The sequence below is a fragment of the Varanus komodoensis genome, unplaced genomic scaffold (genome assembly GCF_004798865.1).
Source record: "Varanus komodoensis strain SLA01 unplaced genomic scaffold, ASM479886v1 scaffold6_2, whole genome shotgun sequence".
In the NCBI taxonomy this organism is placed as follows: domain Eukaryota; kingdom Metazoa; phylum Chordata; class Lepidosauria; order Squamata; family Varanidae; genus Varanus; species Varanus komodoensis.
In genome coordinates, this window is record NW_025336346.1 from 21,669,544 (window position 1) to 21,688,790 (window position 19,247).

At 43.5% G+C, this 19,247-nt stretch overlaps 1 protein-coding gene across 5 annotated transcripts in view; it reads left to right on the forward strand.

Moving 5' to 3' along the window:
- Positions 1 to 247: 247 nt before the first annotated feature.
- The window catches only part of TMEM43 (transmembrane protein 43), a 34,706-nt gene continuing 15,706 nt past the window's right edge, over positions 248 to 19,247 (forward strand). For 4 of the 5 annotated variants that reach the window (XR_006416731.1, XR_006416732.1, XR_006416729.1 and 1 more), the window contains exons 1-10: positions 248 to 390; positions 5,657 to 5,806; positions 8,473 to 8,607; positions 11,896 to 11,990; positions 13,481 to 13,530; positions 14,542 to 14,611; positions 14,960 to 15,030; positions 15,264 to 15,385; positions 16,193 to 16,267; positions 16,382 to 16,483. Coding sequence is in view for 2 of the 5 variants with exons in the window: in XM_044451692.1 (XP_044307627.1) it covers positions 5,666 to 5,806; positions 8,473 to 8,607; positions 11,896 to 11,990; positions 13,481 to 13,530; positions 14,542 to 14,611; positions 14,960 to 15,030; positions 15,264 to 15,385; positions 16,193 to 16,267; positions 16,382 to 16,483 (861 nt within the window). In the remaining 3 variants the exon portion in view is untranslated. Of the gene's footprint in view, positions 391 to 5,656; positions 5,807 to 7,179; positions 7,476 to 8,472; positions 8,608 to 11,895; positions 11,991 to 13,480; positions 13,531 to 14,541; positions 14,612 to 14,959; positions 15,031 to 15,263; positions 15,386 to 16,192; positions 16,268 to 16,381; positions 16,484 to 19,247 lie in introns of those variants that run through there. The other variant, XM_044451693.1, reaches the window with a different exon arrangement.

Genomic DNA, 19,247 nt, shown 5'->3' on the forward strand with positions numbered 1-19,247 from the left:
AAAGAAAAACGGGATAAAGAACGGACAAAGCCGTTATTCACGGCGGACTACATATCCCGATATGCTGTGCGCCGAACTCTCTCCCGCCATTTTCCCGACACGCTTTGCGTGATTTTAATGATTTTCCGATCTCCTCCCTCTCTCGAATATGCGTACTGGCGTCTCTCGTTTGAAGACTACATTTCCCAGCCTGCTCCAAGGTGGCTGAGTGTGAGAAATGCCGCGGAGCTCGGCCCAGGGTGGGCGGGCTCTGTAGTGGGTGTGCGGCCGCTTCACCCCTGCTGGATAGCGAGTCTCGGTCTGGGCGGGTATCAGGTCCGTATTGGGTAGTGCTCCTCTCCGTTCTTTCCATCGTAAGACTGGCTAACTGGAGACTTAAAAGTTCAAAATGTAAGCGAATCCTTTTCTTTCCTTAAATCTTTAGTCCCGTTTAATTTTAGGAGAAAGAGAAATATTGTGGCATCTCAGGACTGCGATCCGATGCACACTGATTCCTCAGGAGTAAGCTTTGTGGAACTGAGGTTGCTTTTCGAATGAGTATGCACAGGATCTAGTGGAATGAGACTTGCTGACTTGTCAGCGCTTGCTTTCTTCATGTATTTCTTTATTGGAGGTCTGAGCCTAGCTAGACTTGCACTTAGCTGGGAGATATTGGGAAGGATCCATCTCTTCTCCGTCCGATTTATGCCATTCCTGAAATACGGTTGCCCTGTGCTATGAGCTAGTAATATCTCAGAGGTTCCACGGGTTACTGCTTGGCTTTCTGGCCCTCCCAGCTAGCACAAATATTCCCCTAGAAAGGGGCGTGTGCTCGTGAATTGTTTTCGGATGCTGTCACTTTCAGTGCTGAAAAATGGCCTGTTGCTTTTCAGGACATACAAGAACGTACGTGCTTCTATGCTTGGCTACAGTAAATGCTCAGCTTAGAGTAATCGCATATCTTGAAATAAGTCCCTTTAGAGCTCATAGGAGTTGTTTTTGAGTAGACTTGCATATCGCTATGCTGTTTTTAAACTAGGGGGGTTTTGTCACGAGTTTTAGTATAGTAAAAGGTGGTAAGTTGCAACAAACAAGCATTTCCCAAATTTAAGAATGTTAGCAAGGCTATGAATTTTTCAAGAAAGACAGGGAAAGTTGGGAGATTATACTAAAAACAAGCATCTCAAGGATATAAGGATCTGCAAGCTGAACCTTGTGTGTCCATTCAAAACTTAAGTCCTTATTGTGTTTAGTGATACTTATTCCTAGGTAAATATATTTAGAATTGCAGGTCTTTTCTGAAATCCACTTAGCAGGATCATGTTGGGCTCAATCTAATGCAGGTTTAGCCCTACAACTTCTTGCATTTCCCAGCCAGCCATGCTGGGAGTTGTATGACCTTTTTTCCCTTTTGAAGTGTAGATAATTGGCCCATTTAAGTCACAATCCTATGTAAGTTTAGACAGGAGTCTTCCAACTGCCAGCATGCCCTAGTCGAGAAAATCACACCAGTCAAGCTGCCATAATCTGGATACAGGCAACACTTTCTTTTTAGGGGGCAGAAAGCGGGCTTGCTACTTTGGTGTGTATACACTTGTCTCTTTCCACTTTCGTGAGCTGTTTCTATGCTATTTCAAAAGCTATGTGACTAGGCATAACAATGGGGCAAAAATGTATTTTGGCATCAAAGGAAGCAAACCCACTTTCTTTTTCAAAGCAGTTTTTATCTCCTTAGCACATATGTTTGGACAACCTATAACAAGTCTCACTGTTGCTTGGAGTTGTTCATTACCCAGAAAATTTGTGAAGAAGGATTGTATAAACTTTGGCAGCTTCACCTCCATTATTGCTTGTTGGATTCAAGATGGGGAATTGGATCTGGGATCTGCCTTCTGTGAGAAAAAGTTCATGGAAAGTCCCTCTGCCTGAAACTTGCAGGTCTTCAACATCTCCCCCCCCCCACCCCACCCCACCCTGCAGCAGCTCACCCCATTCATCAGGGCCTCCTGCTCAAGTTGTGGAGCAGCTGCTGTGGGATGGGGGTGTGGATTTCGGTCAGTGCTTCTGTTCCAGCTTGAATGTGGGTCCAAGCGATTAGCTGCAATATCTCATTTAGTTACACCCAGATTAAAAGAAAACCGCTTCTTCGGAGCTGTAACATGGTGCAGCATATGGATCAGCCTTAGAAGACTGGTGCTGGAAGTCTGGTCAGCAGAAAAGTACTGGCCGGTGATAGATTATAGTTGCTTGGCTGCTTTGGAGCACCAGCACTGTGGCTGGATGAGGCAGAATGGTGGCAACATAAGACAAAGGATGCAAACACTTCTTGGGTTGCACCCTCTGGGCAGAGTTGTGGAGCCAGGAGTAATAATTCTGAACAATTTTTTTGGCGGAAGGAATTAATGGTTTAGGACGCAATTCTTTTAATTTCTAGTCAGAGTTGCATTGAATTCAGTGGGATTTATTCCCGGGTAAGCACGTATGGGATCGTAGTATGAGTTGCATGGATGTACTTTGGTGTAAACAGGAATAGGAGTGTTCTGCATAGCATTCTGAAAGATCCCTTCAAAACAGGGGACATCAACTAATATATTAGGCCAGGGTGGGCAGACCTCAAGTTTGCTACATTTGTTAGTTTTAATTTTTTTACTAGGACCCTGAGATCCAGATGCAAAATAGCAACAGGACTAAGTGGGAAGAGAAGAATGTTAACTTATTAGCATGTTAATACAGAAATCTGCTACTGATTTTTCTTTAAGGAACATGGTGAGCTCAGGGAATTTATTTTAGTTCCGGAATTGAACTTGTACACATTCATACACAAATCCATTCGCAGTTTTCCACTAAGACTTATCAGGTGCAGCCTAATATAGGGACAAAACCCTGCATTTTTGCTGTGGCTATTGTTAAATAATAGGGAGTTTAAACTCCCTGATAACCTACTGCAACTCACCCAGAGATCTGCCAGTGCATCCAGATCAGCCTTCAGCCCACCCCTGCTTTAGCCTAGTAAGGGTGCAGTCCTATCATCCCTGGGTCAAATGCATACAAGCCTCTCGAACGTGCGGGCTTAGGTGCATCTTCTGCTTGAATGAGGCTTGGTGGTGGTGATTGCTGCCCTGCACTGGGGATTTTCTCTCGATGGCTGTTGTTGCCCTCCACCCCCGCCCCCGCTCAGTTGCAAACCTGGAGTGGGAACAGCTGGCAGAGTTATTTCTGTACCAGCAGCAGGGGTTTGTTTTGGACATGGGACACTGTCAAGGGTGTGTATTCATGCAAATAACCAAAATGTGCAGAAAAGCTTAAAGAACTAGGCTGTGTATTGCATAATAAGCTTTGGGACTCCTCACATGCGCCCAGATTTTGTCTTAGATGCCGTTATTGGCAAAGTGCCATGCTTGACAGCTTCTACAAGGGTTGAACCAGAACTGATTCTATGTCATCTCATAGAGGGTGCCCTACTGGAGACCTGGGTACATGATTTTACATGGCCCAAAGCTCAGCTTACGATGCACAGCCCCAGTTCGTGTTTTTTACAGAACATTGTGGGAAAGCAACCATTTTAACTGTAGATAATTGAGATTTAACATAATTAACACAATTGAAAGTGGAGATTTAACTCAATTGTCACAAGGGGACAATCTCCTAGTCACGGACAAAGCCTATTTTGGGAGTTAGGGCTATTTAAACTTCAGTTCCTTGTTCAGCCTTCTCACTGTGTTATCAGCTTTGATGTCAATAAGGAACTGGGAACAAATAACCAACTTTAGCCTCACTGCTGGGTTGTGTGTTGTTGTAGCTGGAGAGGGTGGCCAGACAATCCAAAGAAAAGCTTACTACAGACAGCTTGGCATTTGCTTTCTGCTGGCTTGTGTTATGTTACCAACTCTTCAAGGCAAAACATGTAAACTTTATCTTGTTTTAACTTCAGTACTGCAGTTTCAACATGCCGAAGTTAGCCAGAGTGACACGTGGACTCATACACAGGTTTGCTTGTTGCCCCGGGAGACAGCGCCTCACTTCAAAGCGTGTTATTACGGGCAACTATAGAAATATTTTGGAGCAGGCACACCCTCACATGTGCTAACACCAGGAATACTGATGCACCTTCTGTTCTGCCTCTTAATGCAACTTTTAAATTGCATTATTTAACCTGATGGGCCAATTGAAGTGGTCTGCAAGATTGATCTATCAGTCAACCCTGTGTCCTAGTATATTTTCTGAGACTTTTATGCATAGGATGGGGTATAAAAGTTTTAAATAAATAAATGTGGAATCATACTGAACGTTTTGTGTGAGCCCTCTGTGCTCCTTGTCCTACATCTCAACCTTAAAAAATAAAACAAAAAAGTGCTGTCATTCTTTAGATCTTTGATTCTCAAACCTTTTACTTTGAAGACAGTGGGTTGCTTCACAGTTATGCCGTGGGGGGATGTATACACCTCTCATTGCATGCCTGGCTGTTTGACCAAATAGGCTTCAATCACACTGTTTCTGCCCAACCCACCCACAGAAAAGAGGCCGTTAGTTTGCATACTCTTATTCATATGTGTTGCACCAAAATTGTAGCTTAGAAGTTTTAGAAGTGTATTCAGTTAGCCATGGCCTCTGGAGCTGAAGCAAGTACACTTCCTGAATACGTTTATCTCTGGAGTTAGAGATGTGTTCAAGGCCAGTGTTAGAGAAAGCAGCACTATGTTAGACAATGGTTGCGTAGAGCATGCACGTAGATGGTAGAATGCGGAGCTTGCTGATTGGCTGGTTTGATTGCACGCCCATGGGGAGATGCAGAAATTTAACAGACTGATATGGCATGCGGGGGGGGGGGGTGAAGCTTCTTTTTGGCATGAGCCAAGGCTTTCAACATGGCTGCAGCTTGTTTTTTAATAAAAAGTCTCTTGGACCAAAGACCCGTTGGTGTCTGGGGTTGTTTGCTTGCTTGCTTCTGCATCTCCCCTGAGATGGCTGGGACTGGGGAATCAGCTCTCTCAGGCAAAGCAAGCAACTAAGCGAATATTTTTGCAGCCTATGTGTATGTATTCAAGTTTAGAAATAAATTGAATAGAAATACAGTACCACTCACCAAAGGGTAGGGCAGTCTAATCAGGTGACCAGCCTGCTGTCCAGGTGCTAATAATTGAGGGGCAACTATTTTTCAAAAAATCGTTCAACCAGAATGTAATGGGCCTTTCTAACAGAGGCTGCTGCCAAACAGAGGGCAGTCTTCTTGCAGCCCTTCAAAAGGAGACACCCTGTAGAAGGGAAAGATTGTGAGAATTGCTGCTTTATGTATACAGGTGGGACTGTTGGGCATCTGGCTCCTACAGTGCCATATACTCTCGGGGAAATGCACAAGAAACTGGTTTGAAAATTGCAGTGTGGGTCCCATAGAGGGATTTTCATTTTAGACCGTGCAGAGAATGGTGTACTGAGGGATTAATCATACATTCTGTACGATGGGGTTGAAAGTTGATAACTGCATTTGAAGATAAGGCCTCAGCTGTGGCTGTCATCATTTTGCCCCCAAATGTGCTTAGTGAAGATGCAGTTTCTCTTGTTTATAAGTCATCCATGTAGAGAACACCTTGTATAGGACTGGTGCAGCCAATTTCTGTCATTCTGGTGAGAACTCTTCTCAATAAACATGTTCTGAGTTTTTTTTTTCTCTCTTTTGTAGTTTTCTGCCATGAGTAACAAGAAAGAACATGTTAAAATCACGAGTGAACGTAAACCTGGATTTCTGGAACGTCTCAGTGACACTTCTGGGGGGATGATCATTGGGCTTGCCGGTTTTGCACTGTCTTTCTACATTCTTTTTACCAATGAGGTAAGTGGAGTGCAGAGAACAGATGGAGAAATGTTTGGGCGATATCAAATGTTAAAGCCCAGTATGGCCTATGACACTCCAACTTCCCTTCACACTACACTTCTGTTCTTATGTAATGACAGAAATGGGGATAAGGAAGAAGCAGTGCACCAACCTCATCCATTTTAACCTGCATCTTAATCTCCAGCCTACAATTCGTTCCTTCATAGGTCCTTAAATGTTGTTCAATGTCTAGACTGATGGGTTGGTTAAGGCTAAACAACCCAGTGGTTAACCCAACTGCTGCTGCTACTTAAACATCTCATCAATCAGGGTTTCCACATCTCAGTCAACATCCTATGAACAAGCTAATAATAGGTTATTGTAGAAAAGTGTTAGTGGTTTTATGGGGGAAGCGTCATATCTTTCACTCTATCCTGCAGGACAACTCATGGGTTGTCGTTCTATGCAAATAAAGGCAATTTGGCCATTTCCAGGAGAAAATAAACTGCAGGAGCAGGCTGGTGCATTTTGCACAAGTAGATCCACTATATCAAAAAGCCGACATGGCCTTTTTAAACACTTCAGATGCAATATTAAGGCAATGTACATCACATAGGGGATGTAGTGGTTAAAGTGTTTTTGCTTAATCAATGATAAAAACTAGACTCAGCACTTAGGAAGTCAGACAGACAGACATCAAGGAGTAGCCTTTGACAGTGTGTTCTCCTTTGAACCGGTCTTTCTTCTCTGCCCTTGTAGTGTTTTCCCACCAGGAAGTTACCTGTTTAGAGCAAGTGATATGCACTGAGAATTGAGAACTGTCTAGGACAGGCATGAACGGAAAGTACATCTCCGGATGTTTTGATCTTCAGCTCCCAGTGTTCCTGGCTATTGGTCTTACTGGCAGGTGTTTCTGGGAGTTGAAGTCCAAAATAGATGGCTGTCTGCCTTCTGCCCACCCCTGGTTTAAGGAAATGATCCTTGTGAAATTCAGGTGGAGTAGATTTTTTGAGAGGGTGTGGTTAAAGAAAAAGATGTGGCTGCAAGCACCTTTCTCATGGGGTGGAGGTCCACTGCAAAATTTGCACCCTAATATGCATCCATTGTTCAAGATAGAAGGAAAAAGTTTCTCATTATTGGATATCGAGGAGAACTGGACAATTTCCTGTCTAGCCACTGAGGAGGCTTTGTGCTTTTGTGGCTGGCTGCAAGCTGATAATGTATTCCTACAGCATTGCGTTGTATGACCACACTCTTTGCATCTGATGGAGACTATCCGCTTGGCCAGCAGTCTTAGTTTTGAGAATCCCTGCGCCAGGAAGGATAACGGTTTCTGCTACTGTTGTACTGACTGTTTTTCTTTTCTCACTTGTTCCTATGTGCTTGCATAGAATGGGCTCATCACTTGAACAAAGCAGAGCAGGTGAATCACCCTGATGGTTATGCACTGCTGTTTGCAGATGGTTTCAGCTGCTTCTGTGGTCATGGTCTAAAAATAATGCTTTGAAATATTTCTCAGCTGTGATGCTTATAAAAGGTTGACCAGAGATCAGCAGCTCATGGCTTGGTTACTGCTGGGTGTGAATGAAGCTGGCCAGGATGCTGTTCTTCGTCCTTCTGTTGTTGCCTCCAGCTGCATCTCAGCCCATCTATGTCGTTTCACTCATTCTGGGACCACTGTATGACTGTATGTTAACAACTGGATTATAAAGGGTAGTCCTAACATATTTTAACACAATGCCCAGCAATGGAAAGAATGTGCAAGAGTATCTACAGGACTGAACTTAAACTGCCTCTAAAGAGTTTACAACCAGAAGGGTGCAGTCCTATGCATGTTGAGGGACAGTGGAGTCTTACAATTCTCATCATTTCCCAGTCAGCCAGCATGACTTTTGAGCTGGCCAGTTTCTTTTGACATCTAAGCATATTTAGACAGAAAAAGGTCTACAATTCACAGGGCCAGCATGGGGAATGCTAGGAAGTTGCAGGACTTTTCTATCAAAATATGCACAGAATTGCACCCTAACTTAATTATTTTGCCGTACTTAGTATTTTACAATTATTGTTGCAGTCCTTTGAAGTCCTTCATCATTTTGCAATATGTTGTAGTACAAGGAGGATGGCTGTGCAAACATACCTTCCAAAATCACAACTTAATTTTGACATATGAACTTTGACAAAAGAGGAAAAATCTCTTTTTCAGTGCTGTTATCTGGAACAAAATTTACTGTCCCTTTCAGAATGCTTCACAGCAGGATTAATTGGTTTAAGAATGAAGGACAAGGTGGTGATTGCACTGCAGCCAACCTGTTTCAGTCTTCTGTGTCTGGAATCTGAATGATGTTATTTATGTATTACATTGTTAGCCTGACTTCTTGCCTGCAAAGCAGGTTCTTTGCAATAACCCTGGAGCACAATTTTGCTCTAATACAAGATGTATGCTCCCCATATGCCTTGTTTTAAAAAGAAATCACTGTGGGTTTCCTTGCAAAGTTGGCAACACATGGTCCCTGGTGGATTTTGGGGGTGAGGAGGTTTGTCCCCTGGACTCCTGGAGGTTGCCCACCCCTGCTCTGAGCCTTTTCTGTACTGTGATTCTAGCATGATGTTCCACTGATCTGCTGCTGTCTCCGGGTGCTATTTCTACCCACCCCTCGCCTAACCTCTCTCTTAACTTTCTGCAGGGGCGAGCTTTGAAGACAGCTTCCTCTCTAGATGAGGGGCTTTCTCTGGTGGTCCCTCTTGACAACATCCATAGTGTTTCACAAGCGAATGAAAGGCAGCTCGTGCACCTGTCTGGCCCCCTTAAAACATCAAAGGTAAATCACCTGGAATTTATTAGAAAACTTGCTGCCTGCACTTTGCAGCTCCTAAAATAGGTTTTGCTTCTGCTCCTGTTAGATTTGGATGGCTTACCTGAGAAGTAGCATGCTTGTTTATTTCGTTCCATCCCATATTTTTATGTACAGTTGAGAATCTGTCAGCAGTCTCTAAATGATTAATTTATATTTTATATGTGTTGCTAGATAAATTGCTAACTGATCTGTTTGCTTTGACTCAGTGCTGGAGGCAGCTTCAGCTTACACTGGACAATTACGGCCTTTAAGTTCTAGCTCATGGTGTTCTGTTTTTCTTCCACATGTTGCCCTTATAAATGCCTTATGTTTAATTCTTGGAGGCACAGTCTGGAAGTTAATCTCGCAGAACGAATAATCTAGTATGTAAGCCCACTTACAGACTCACAACTTTTCTCCGTACGACTAACAGTGGTGACGAAAGGGCACCCTTGTTGTCTGCAGGAGACTCCTGCTCAGTCCTTGATTTCAGGGCTGACAACTGGCCTTACAAGCAGTTCCCACGCCTCAGCCAACACGGATATGAAGCCCCAGCAGCGACTTAGGAAGACCTTTGGCTGAAGACCTTCTAGGCCCACGCATCACAACATGCCACCACCATCTCATTCCAGGAAATGGCATATTGCAGTTTGAGTGTGGGCCCTTCTGACAACCCACCCTGTAATGTATGTTGAAATACATTTGTACAGTGGCAATACAAGGTATCGCATATGAAGCAGCAGAATCTTCCCCTTAGACAGGCCTTTACTTAGCTGGGATTCTGCCTTGGGCAGGCTGGTAAATGGGCCTTTGAGTTAGCTTGCGAAACAAATGGCCATATTGTCCTGTGGAATCCAGATGTTAGTTGCCTATTTCTGGAGTATTTTCCTTTTTTTTTTAATAGAAATGTTATTAGGATTTCAAAACTAAAACTACAAACAACAATCATCGCACACCCCGGATTTACTGGATCAGCCCCCTACTACGTATCTTTTAACATTCTATTATCATACTAGAATCCATTTATAATAACTTGAAAACATCGTTGGATCAAAACCAGGTCCCATTTCTCCAAATAGTAATAATGATAATAATCCAAATTTGATGGAAGTCACTATCTTCCTCTTCTTCATCCATGAAATTGGTCCCATTATTTCCTACCAAGTCCTGTTTCTCTTAAGCAACGTCAAAGGGAAGCATCTCCAAATTAAATGAAATCGAAATATTCTCTTCTCCTTCAGTGGTAAGTTTGATCTAAACCTTTCTGGACAGTTCAAAATCTTTTCAATTTTCTAATAGTAAATAACTTCCTCACTACCACAATTACACGTAAACATCAAAAATATCCATTTAACATCTCTACAATTGTCTTAACTACTCTACTTGGTGATGAGTAATACTTATAATATCTTTTAGAACATTTTTCTTTCAGCTAAATTACTAATGTTTCATCTCACTTAAACACCGTTGAATCAAATATGGTTAGCGCCTTCTAAAAGCCCAGGTGTTTACAGTCTAACATATATCATCAACAACAATAACTTATTAGAAATACAGTCAAAAATATTCATTTAACAATAATACCTTTTAAACAGGATTTCATTAAGCTAAATTGCTACTATTTCACCAGCAATAATAGCTTAGCCTTTCTACATCTCATGTAAGCATATCAAGCTATATAAATCACCTTTTTTTTTTTTTTGGAATAGAAAGAAAGAAATTTCTCTTATCTTCCCTTTGTACCCTTGCCAAGTTTACTTTTTCTTTTGCTTTACCCCTCTACCAGACCTTTCTGTTTTTTTCCCATTAAACCACCGTAATGTCTGTAATGGATTCTTCAGTTGCAGCCACATAAACATAACCTCTTTTAAGTGGTCAGCTAAATTGTCCTTCTCTAAGGTGGCACGCAGATCCCATGGAAGTTTGCTTCGTAATGTCTGTGTCTTGAGTTGTGGCCAAGCTGTCATATCCTTTTCCATCATAGCACGCAGAACAGTTGCACTTATTTTCTTTCCAGTTTCAGATTTTCCTTCTGCTTGTTGGATATTTTGCGTATTCTGTTCAGGTGCGAGTTGCTTATCTAAAGCCTGATCAATAGAAGTGCTTAATTTATCAAAGCCACTTTTTTGTTCAGTTAAAAACAATCAAGTCGCTCTAGAACAATCTTCTGTCGTATTATTATCGCCTGCTGGGATAGTTGCACAGCTGTTATATTTTGAGAAATGCCTTCTGAATTTCTTCCATAGTAGCAGTAGATTAGCAAGGCTTGGCAGGTGTCCAAAGATCCCCAGAACAAAGAGAAAGATGGTTGCCAATTCTTGGCAGTAGTCCAACACAGATGAATAAAAGAAAAGATCCTCTATTACTCAGTTCCACAGCACAATTATTTGCCCTTGGAAAGATAAAAGAAGATAAATCTTTTCCTTACTTACAAAAAGTTCTGTCTTTCTCTCTGTTATGCAATTCGCTGCTTTTCAACCCCGTGGGGGGGGGGGGAGGTTTCATTTTTTTTTAATTTAAGGGCTTTTTAATTAGCAAAAAATACAGCTTATTCCTTATCATTGCAGAGAAAAGAAAAATACGTTCCAATAGATCTGATGTGTTCACAGAAGCTAAAACAAAACTAAAAAAAGGTAGTATGTCGAGAATTTGTAGAGGGCAGCTCTCCCTCCGGTACTACCCGGCTGAGAAAACTTGATTTCCTCCCACTAAATGTGGAATTGCCAGTTCCACATCATCTGGGGGGATTTGCCAAGCAATCTATCTCAGCTCCTACAGAGCTTAGATTGAGCCCCACGGCCCACGACCGGGCAATTACCAGCGTGATAACGGAAGTTCATTAATCACGTCTGTATCATTCTGACGCCATACTTCTTCTCTCCTGGAGTACTTTCCATTACTTTCATACTTGTTGCCTGTTCTTCTTCTGAGACTGTTTGCATTTATTTGCCGGCTTGCCCTAATAGGCAAAAGTAGTATTCTTGACCAGCTAGAAGACTGTGCAAACCAATTGGGGCTTGGGAATTCCTGCACCAATGTTGGAACAAAGTAATCTTTTCTGACCTTGCCAACTAAGGTAGATTCTGTTTCTGAGCATGGGAATCCTTGGCTCTAATCTAACAGAGCCCAAGACCTAACAACTATGGAGACACTCTCTTGCATTTCAGTTTTAAATGGTTTCCTTTCCCTCCCTATCTCTTTGCCTATGCAAATCACAGGGAATTATCTGTAATGTAGCAATTCACTGATTTAATTTTTCTTTGCATCTGCTAGCCTTTGTATGATCCCAGCTATGGACTTTCTATCTGGGCTGTCAAGCTGAAGCGTAATGTGGAAATGTATCAATGGGTAGAACATGAAGAGTCCAGGTAAGATTTGCACATTAATACTTTTTCTGTCATAAAGTGTGTGTTGTGTGTGTGTTGGGAAGAACAGGGGTGTGCACATGTGTGTGGGCTTGTATTTTTTATCAGGTCTGAGACTGAGACAGGTATTTATGTTCCTTTGTAGCTTATGCTTCATTTTGAATTTATTTCAGTGTTCTGTCCTTTGAGGCCCACAACAATGATTTGATTGACGCGTCTCCTTGGGTGTCCCATATTTCGCCCCCTTTGCTGACTGATGATTCAAAACTATAAAGAAGGAGTGAACACAGTCCTATGAGTCACTTGTTTACTGTTGGATTATGGAGTGGAAAATATGAGGAACTGAGCTAAGAAAGGAAAAGCAGAAGCCGCCAGTACAATCCCTTTCCCTCGCTTGTCCCGGGTGAGGGATGTGCCAAAAGGGCCAGCTGCCAAACGGCATGTGTGCTGGCACCTTGCCTGTGGCTGGAAATCCCTCTGCCACAGCAGCCTCGAACCTGTTTGATTCGGTAGTCTTCCAACTCCGATGAGTGAATTTGTCCATGAGTGTGATCACAGCTACATAGACTGTGGGCTGGAAAGGTTGGTCATTACCACCTGGAGTGAATAATCAAGGGAGCCCCTTTTGGTAGACCTGTACAATTGTTAGTCATGTTGGCCATCTGAAATAAGTGGCTCTAATTGATAAAGCACCTTAAGCTTCTCCATAAAATAGCCAAAAATACATATTGCTTGTTTGCGGCCATTAGTTTGACATCTTCTGCCAAACTTAAGGCCCTGACAGGTTCAAAGTGACCAGAAGAAAATCCATAATGTATTGAAATAATTTCAGAGAGCATCACTGGAAGGATGCAGAATGCACTGCACAGTAAAATCTGCAAGTCAGGCATGGAAAAAAATCTGATTTTAGATTTCATTTATGGATAACATTGTTCATAGAGGCCAAGATATGGTCTTATTGGTGCTTGATACGTTGAAGACATTTTTAAAAATAATATTTAGTTGAATCTTGGAAGATGCTATGAGCCATTCCCTCTGCAGGCCTACTATGTGGAGCAGGAATCGCCCTGATAAAAGGATCAGAAGATTTTGAAGCAGAGAAAATCCACTACTGTTTGGCATGCTGAAGCAGAGTGCAAGTTCTCACCAGCATAGCTGGTTATTCTGCTACACCACAGTGCTTACTAGAGGTTATGTAGGAGAAAGTACAGAAAGGTAGGAAAGGAAAATAACACATGCAGCGCTCCAGTCTTAATTCTTCACTGAAAATGGAAGCTGAAGCAATGGGTTAGGCAGCCTCATCTAGAAAAACTTGAAAGCACTTGATTCCATAACAGTCACTATGCTAATAATTTTATTATACTAACCCCATACCTACAGTCACAAATCCACAAAACAAGTGCAGTTCAAGTACAAAGTTTTTACAAATGTTACGATTTTAACTAATCACAAAAGTTCCTGTTGCCATTTTATGTGTTGTGTTCTTGCTACAGAGAATATGAAGAGGATGGTGAACGGAAAAAAGAAACCAGATATTTCTATAGTAAGTTGACTAATATAGTATAACTCTTCTGCTAGAACTGTCACTGACTGTGGCTGTCTACAGCTGTATGGCAGGCAGAAATTCAACAGGGGCAGCTCCTACCAATACTTTTTTTATCTCCAAGCTGGGAAAAGCTGGGTAGTATTACTACATTAAGTGATGGTAAAATCTGCTTCTGGTGAATTTTGTCTTGTCAGAACGGAAAAGGTGCAGAACCACTGATAGGGAAGAGATGGTATATTTACCTCGCTATTCTACATCTAAACTGGCTTTGGGATATTAACAGAGTCTGGGTTCCATTTCCCTTTCAAAAGTGTGGCTGGTGAAGAACTGATGAAGGGAAAAGTTGGTCCCTTGTGGAGAACAAATGGGGAAAGTAGAAGAGAAGGCCCTTGCTGAAAAGGCGATCCTGTTTGTGAAAAACAGCCCCTTCTCCACAGATGTCCCCTCATGCGTTTGCTTTCCACGGTGGTTTTCTTCTGTGAGTCGGCCAATCCAAGCAAGTGAGGGGAGAAGAGATGTCCAGTCTCAGCTGGGACAGTGTGCAGAGGGATGTATCTGGAACTTGCCCCTCTTGCTTTTAAGGGAACAAAACCTGTTTGGCAACGAGGACATGCTGAGGGCCAGTGTGGTGCAGTGGTTAAGAGCATGGGACTGGGACTCAGACGATCTGGGTTCTAGTCCCCACTCAGGCATGGAGCCCCCTGGGTGACCTTGGGCCAGTCACAGAGACTCAGCCCAACCTACCTCACAGGGTTGTTGTTGTGGGGATAAGACAGAGGAGGAGAATGATGTAAGCTGCCTTGAGCCCTTTGTAGGAAAAAGGCAGGATATAAATAAAATAAATAAATACATGTCAGCGGAAAGAAAAGGAATTTCTTTGCACCCATTCATGGGAAGGAAGGAGTGATGTACCCATGAGAGCAGTTGTCTGTTGGGATCCTCATGGAAAGCAGCCCCCCGGCCATGGCTTGGCACTTCTAAATCTACTCATTTTTATTTCCATTTTAGATACCGAATGGAAATCAGAAGTCGTGAACAGCAGAAATTTTGATCGAGAAATCAGCCATAAAAACCCAAGGTAAGTTCCGTATTTCCTTATTCCGCCCCAAGACTTAGTCAGCATGAAGGTTGTGGAAGTCTGGCCCTTCCAGTTCAGTTCTTACGATTCTGGCGTCTCACAGAAAGAGTCCTTTTCGAGTCATCGCATCCTGCATTCGCCATTCCAGAACCAGAACCGGTTGGCATTTAGCAGCTGCGTTTGTGTTCAGCTCTGCCACATAGCACGCTTGCCTTGCTTTTGCTTTCCTGGGCAGTGCAGCAGTACTTCCTTGCTGTCATTTATGGCGGGACATCTTTACTGACCCTTTGCTTAACTTTGTGTCCATCGCACTGAATTTCACCTAGCTATTCTTTTTTGTCCCCACAGTGCCATGGCTGTTGACTCTTTTACTGCTGTTGCTGCTGATGTCCAAGTGGGCAGGTTTTTTCTTTCCAAAGGTAAAAAGTTAGTTTAATCAGGCTGTGCTCTTTGTTAATCATTTAGGTCATTTGGCAGAGGGGAAATTTTGGGGAAAATTAATCAGTCTCATTTTTTGGTTCAGTTTGGTTTTTGTTCGAGTGTCACAGAGCTGAGATTATGCAAGGCAGAACTAAAATAACTGTGTGGACCATTATGTTTAAATACTTTGTATTAATGTACAAAACAGAACTAATGCCTTCTTCTTTTGTAGGCCTCATTGAGAAAATCGATAACTTCAGACAGATGAGCTTATCAAAACTGGAAGATCCCCATGCGGACATTATCCGTTCAGGGGATTATTTCTTTCACAGTGAGAATCCTCGGCGTCCAGAGGTAAGAAGCCAATAACATTAAACAGTCCTGTGGACCTGATATCTCCCCAGTCACCCTCCCCACTATCTGCCAACAATATGCTTGCTTTGCCCTATGCCAGGGTTGGAGAGCCTCTTGCAATCCAAGGGCCAGTTTCTTATTGGCTGGATCCCAGTGGTGGGCAGGGGGACCAAATTTTAAAAACCAGCATGGTGTAGTTTAAGGGCACAATCCAATGGGAAGCAGATTTGACTATCTAGCTGCAACCCGTCATAAAGGCAGGGAAGGAGGCTGGAGTGCTGCCAGGATAGCTCATATCCTGAGGATTTGGTCTGTACTCCACTCTGCCTTTTGGAATGCCTGCTTCATCCCTTTCCTAGAGTCAGTTTTCCAGCCTTGGAGAAGCAGCCAGTGTGGTTCTTTCTGCACTAGTAGTGGAGGTGGGGAGGTTGCTGAGTGGAAGTCTGCCACTCCAAGGCTGGAGCTCTGTTTTTGACTTTGAATCCAGGGAATCCAAAAACCTGGATAAGGCCTTCTTTTAGAGGGTCAGATTTGGACCCTGGAGGGCTGGATTTGGCCTCTAGGAATGAGGTTCCCACTTCTGTCTACATGCACAGTTTGCTTCAAATGAAAGAAACTGCCACTTGTAGGAATTAAGGTACCCTCTGCCCAAAGACTGATGCTACTACATAATCAGGGGAGCTTCTTGGGAGCATCCATTAAGGCCCAGGAACTGCCTGAGCTTACAGAATGTGGAAAACCTGCACTCCACTTCTTTGCTGGGAAATTGGTATTTCCACCAGCTTGACTTGCTTGCTTTCTCTCCAGGTAGGAGACCTTCGTGTTTCATTCTTCTATGCAGGCTTGAGTGGAGACTCATTCCACCTGGGTCCAGCAGATACGGTAAATGTGACATCCCCTCACAACACCTTCCCATGTAAAGAAACAAAGTCCCACAATTTGAGAATGTAAAACTCTTCTAAACCTCTTTAATTTTCCCTTTCTGTCCTTTTTCAGGTGACTATCATTGCTCGTCAGCAAGGCGATCAACTAGTCTCATACCAGACTAAATCTGGGGATGTTTTACAGATTCTCTATCCTGGTGAGCTTTCTGCAGAGGTAAGGGTTATTTGTCAATGCAGAGGAGAACGATGGAAAGACTTGTATTTTCCCTCTCGGCAGAAGTAACGTATGGAGAAAATCCAGATTTACTTTGTTTTGCACATCTTTCTGAAAGACGCCTTTGAGGGCAGCTGCAGCTTGATAGTGGAGTGTGTGCCTTGCCTGCAGACCGTCCCAGGACAGACCCTTGGCAGCTCCGTGCAAGGCTGGAAAAGCCTGCTGGAGAACCAGTGCCAGTCAGCCTAGGCCAGAGGTGGGCAACCGTTTTTGGGTTAGTGGGCATATGGAGGAGTCTTAAACGTGGCACAAGATACCCACCCTAGCCACTCATTTTTCTCTCTTTTAGAATGTATCATTCCCCATGCCCCCGATTCCCTTACCTGGTTCAGGGAACACAGGAACTCATCATGAGGAATCAGCTGTAGTTGGTTGTTGTATCATCTGAACCCAGCCTGACTTACTCACAGTGGCTTCTGTTGCTGCTGCTTGCAACAAGCTACCCTGAGAATCCATGGGCTGTTGTAGTGGTTGTTCACCCATAGTAGTCTTGCTGCTCTTGGCAGTCTTACCTGTGCAGCTGCTAGTGGTGGTATAGAAATTAAGTAAATAGTGAAAGCCCCTTCAAAGTGCTGAAGCAATATATTAGAGAGGCTATCACTGTCTGGCCACTGCATTTTTCAAAACTCAAAGCTGCCACACTCCAAATGTGCACAGTTTTGTTCATTTGTAAAGGGGCAGACTTGTGTAAGTATGAAGGCATGGACTCATGTCATTCCAAAAATGAGAAACCTCACCTGGGCCGTGCCCTGGGGTACTTGCTGTTAAAGTGCAGCAGGTGTCAACCCAGACCATTGAGCCAAAGAGGTTCCAAATAGGTTTTTTGATTGCTTTCTTTCCCCAAGAGCTGTCAAGGGCAAACAAAGGCACAAGTGATTTCTGCTCCCTTCATGACAAGATTCTCATGTTTTCATTCCTTCTGATAGTCCTCAGGGTGATGCACTTCTTCCCAAGACTCTAGCTGTGCAGAAAAGTTCATCCCACTCCCTTTTTCTGCAGAAAATAAGTTTTGTTAGTTGGCTCTATATTGCTGGATAGGTCACTACTGACTCCTTGCTCTGTCAAAACTTTCAAAGTGGAGCCTGCATTTTGACAGCTGTCAAACCCATTTTTAGAGAGAACCCCTGAAAAGTGGGTGGCATGCACTTTGCACTTGAGAGAGCTGACCACTGGCTGTCAAGTTGGGATGGCAAAAGGTGATATCAATTTTTTAAAAAAGTTTAGAGAGAAAAAACTGTGGTGAGCCCCCCCCCCCCCCCCGGCTCATAGTCATAGTGAGGAGGGGAAGACAAGTAAGTTTGCTGCACTGGGATACACCCTGGAGGACTGAAAATGAAGGAGGGAGGAAACAACACACAGTACGCTCCATCATTTGACGGGTGTGCCATGTGTTGGTTGTGTAGGTTATTATCAGGGTGGTGTGGCTATACCGTGATGTGCAGACCTGCCCTCTGTCTGTGTCTGTGATACACACACACACACACACACATGCAGATGCATATGGAGCATTTCTGCAGATCTTTCGGCTGTGGCTACTCCTGGATTTTTGGCATTTTTATATCATTCTTGCAAATTGCACCTAGAACCATTCTCACATTGTAGGAATGACTTAGAGGAGCACTTTGATCACTCAGTCATAGGAAGTCTTGCAAGAAGCAGAGAACAGAAGAGAATTCACATTGAGAAGCTTACAGTTCTCAAGCAGAGGCATTTTCTCATCCTTGATTGTTACTCTCTCCAAATGCCAGCTTTCTTGTATTAAGAATGCATACACCCATTTTTTAAAGGCAAATCAGCTGACAGAAGCAGGTGGGACTTCAGCACATACAATTTGTTAATACCTCTCTGATTTGTTGATTTTCAGCTGGGTTATCAATTATATTTGTGGCTTTGATTCCAGCCAGTATGTCTTAGCCTCACCTCTCTGCCCCTCCCATCCGTGCTGCCCCAGGCTGTTTCCTGCATCATCTTCTTCCTAGGCCACCCTTTCTCACAGTCTCTGGAAACAAGAAACAACTGCTCCACCCCATTAGCAGAGATCCAGAAGCATGTGCACATGTGCTGCTAGGTACAGCCAGCTGGGTGTGTCCCCGACAGGCCTGGCAACGTGATTCCACGGAAGGATTATCTCATGCCTCACCCTGAAAGGCATTGATGCAGCTTAACAGTGTAGCTCTGCTTTGTGGAACGTCATTTCATGATGTTTCATAAAAGCAGAAGTTCTTGCAGCTATTATTTTACCGGGTGGGGTGGGGGAACTGTCAGCTAATTTTGGTGGATTCAACCTGTGCTGAATATTATAAGCCCTATAAAATGGTGAGTGGCATTTGCACAGATGAGAGCGTAGACCCTCTGGTCTACCAGGCCAGCAGAGCCTCCTGGGGTTCCTCCTGCAACTGTAAGCCGCTCCTCCTAGGAGAGTACCATCGGGGCATCCACCATTGCTATCTCCAGGTGGCGATGACACTGAAAAGTCCTTGGCAGCAGGACTCTGCTTCTCATGTCGGGAAGGAGGTGGCTTAGCTGCAGCCAACTGGGTTCAGCAAGTGCTTCTTGTGCACATCTTCCATCACACATCGTGGGAAGCAGGTGGGGGGCACCAAGCTGGCTGAGTTTCCTCCAAAAGTGGATTCATTCACTTGTTCTTGTGTTGACCCACCTCTTTCTTAGTCTGAAAAGGAGGCCAGACGCATGAAGAGTGGAT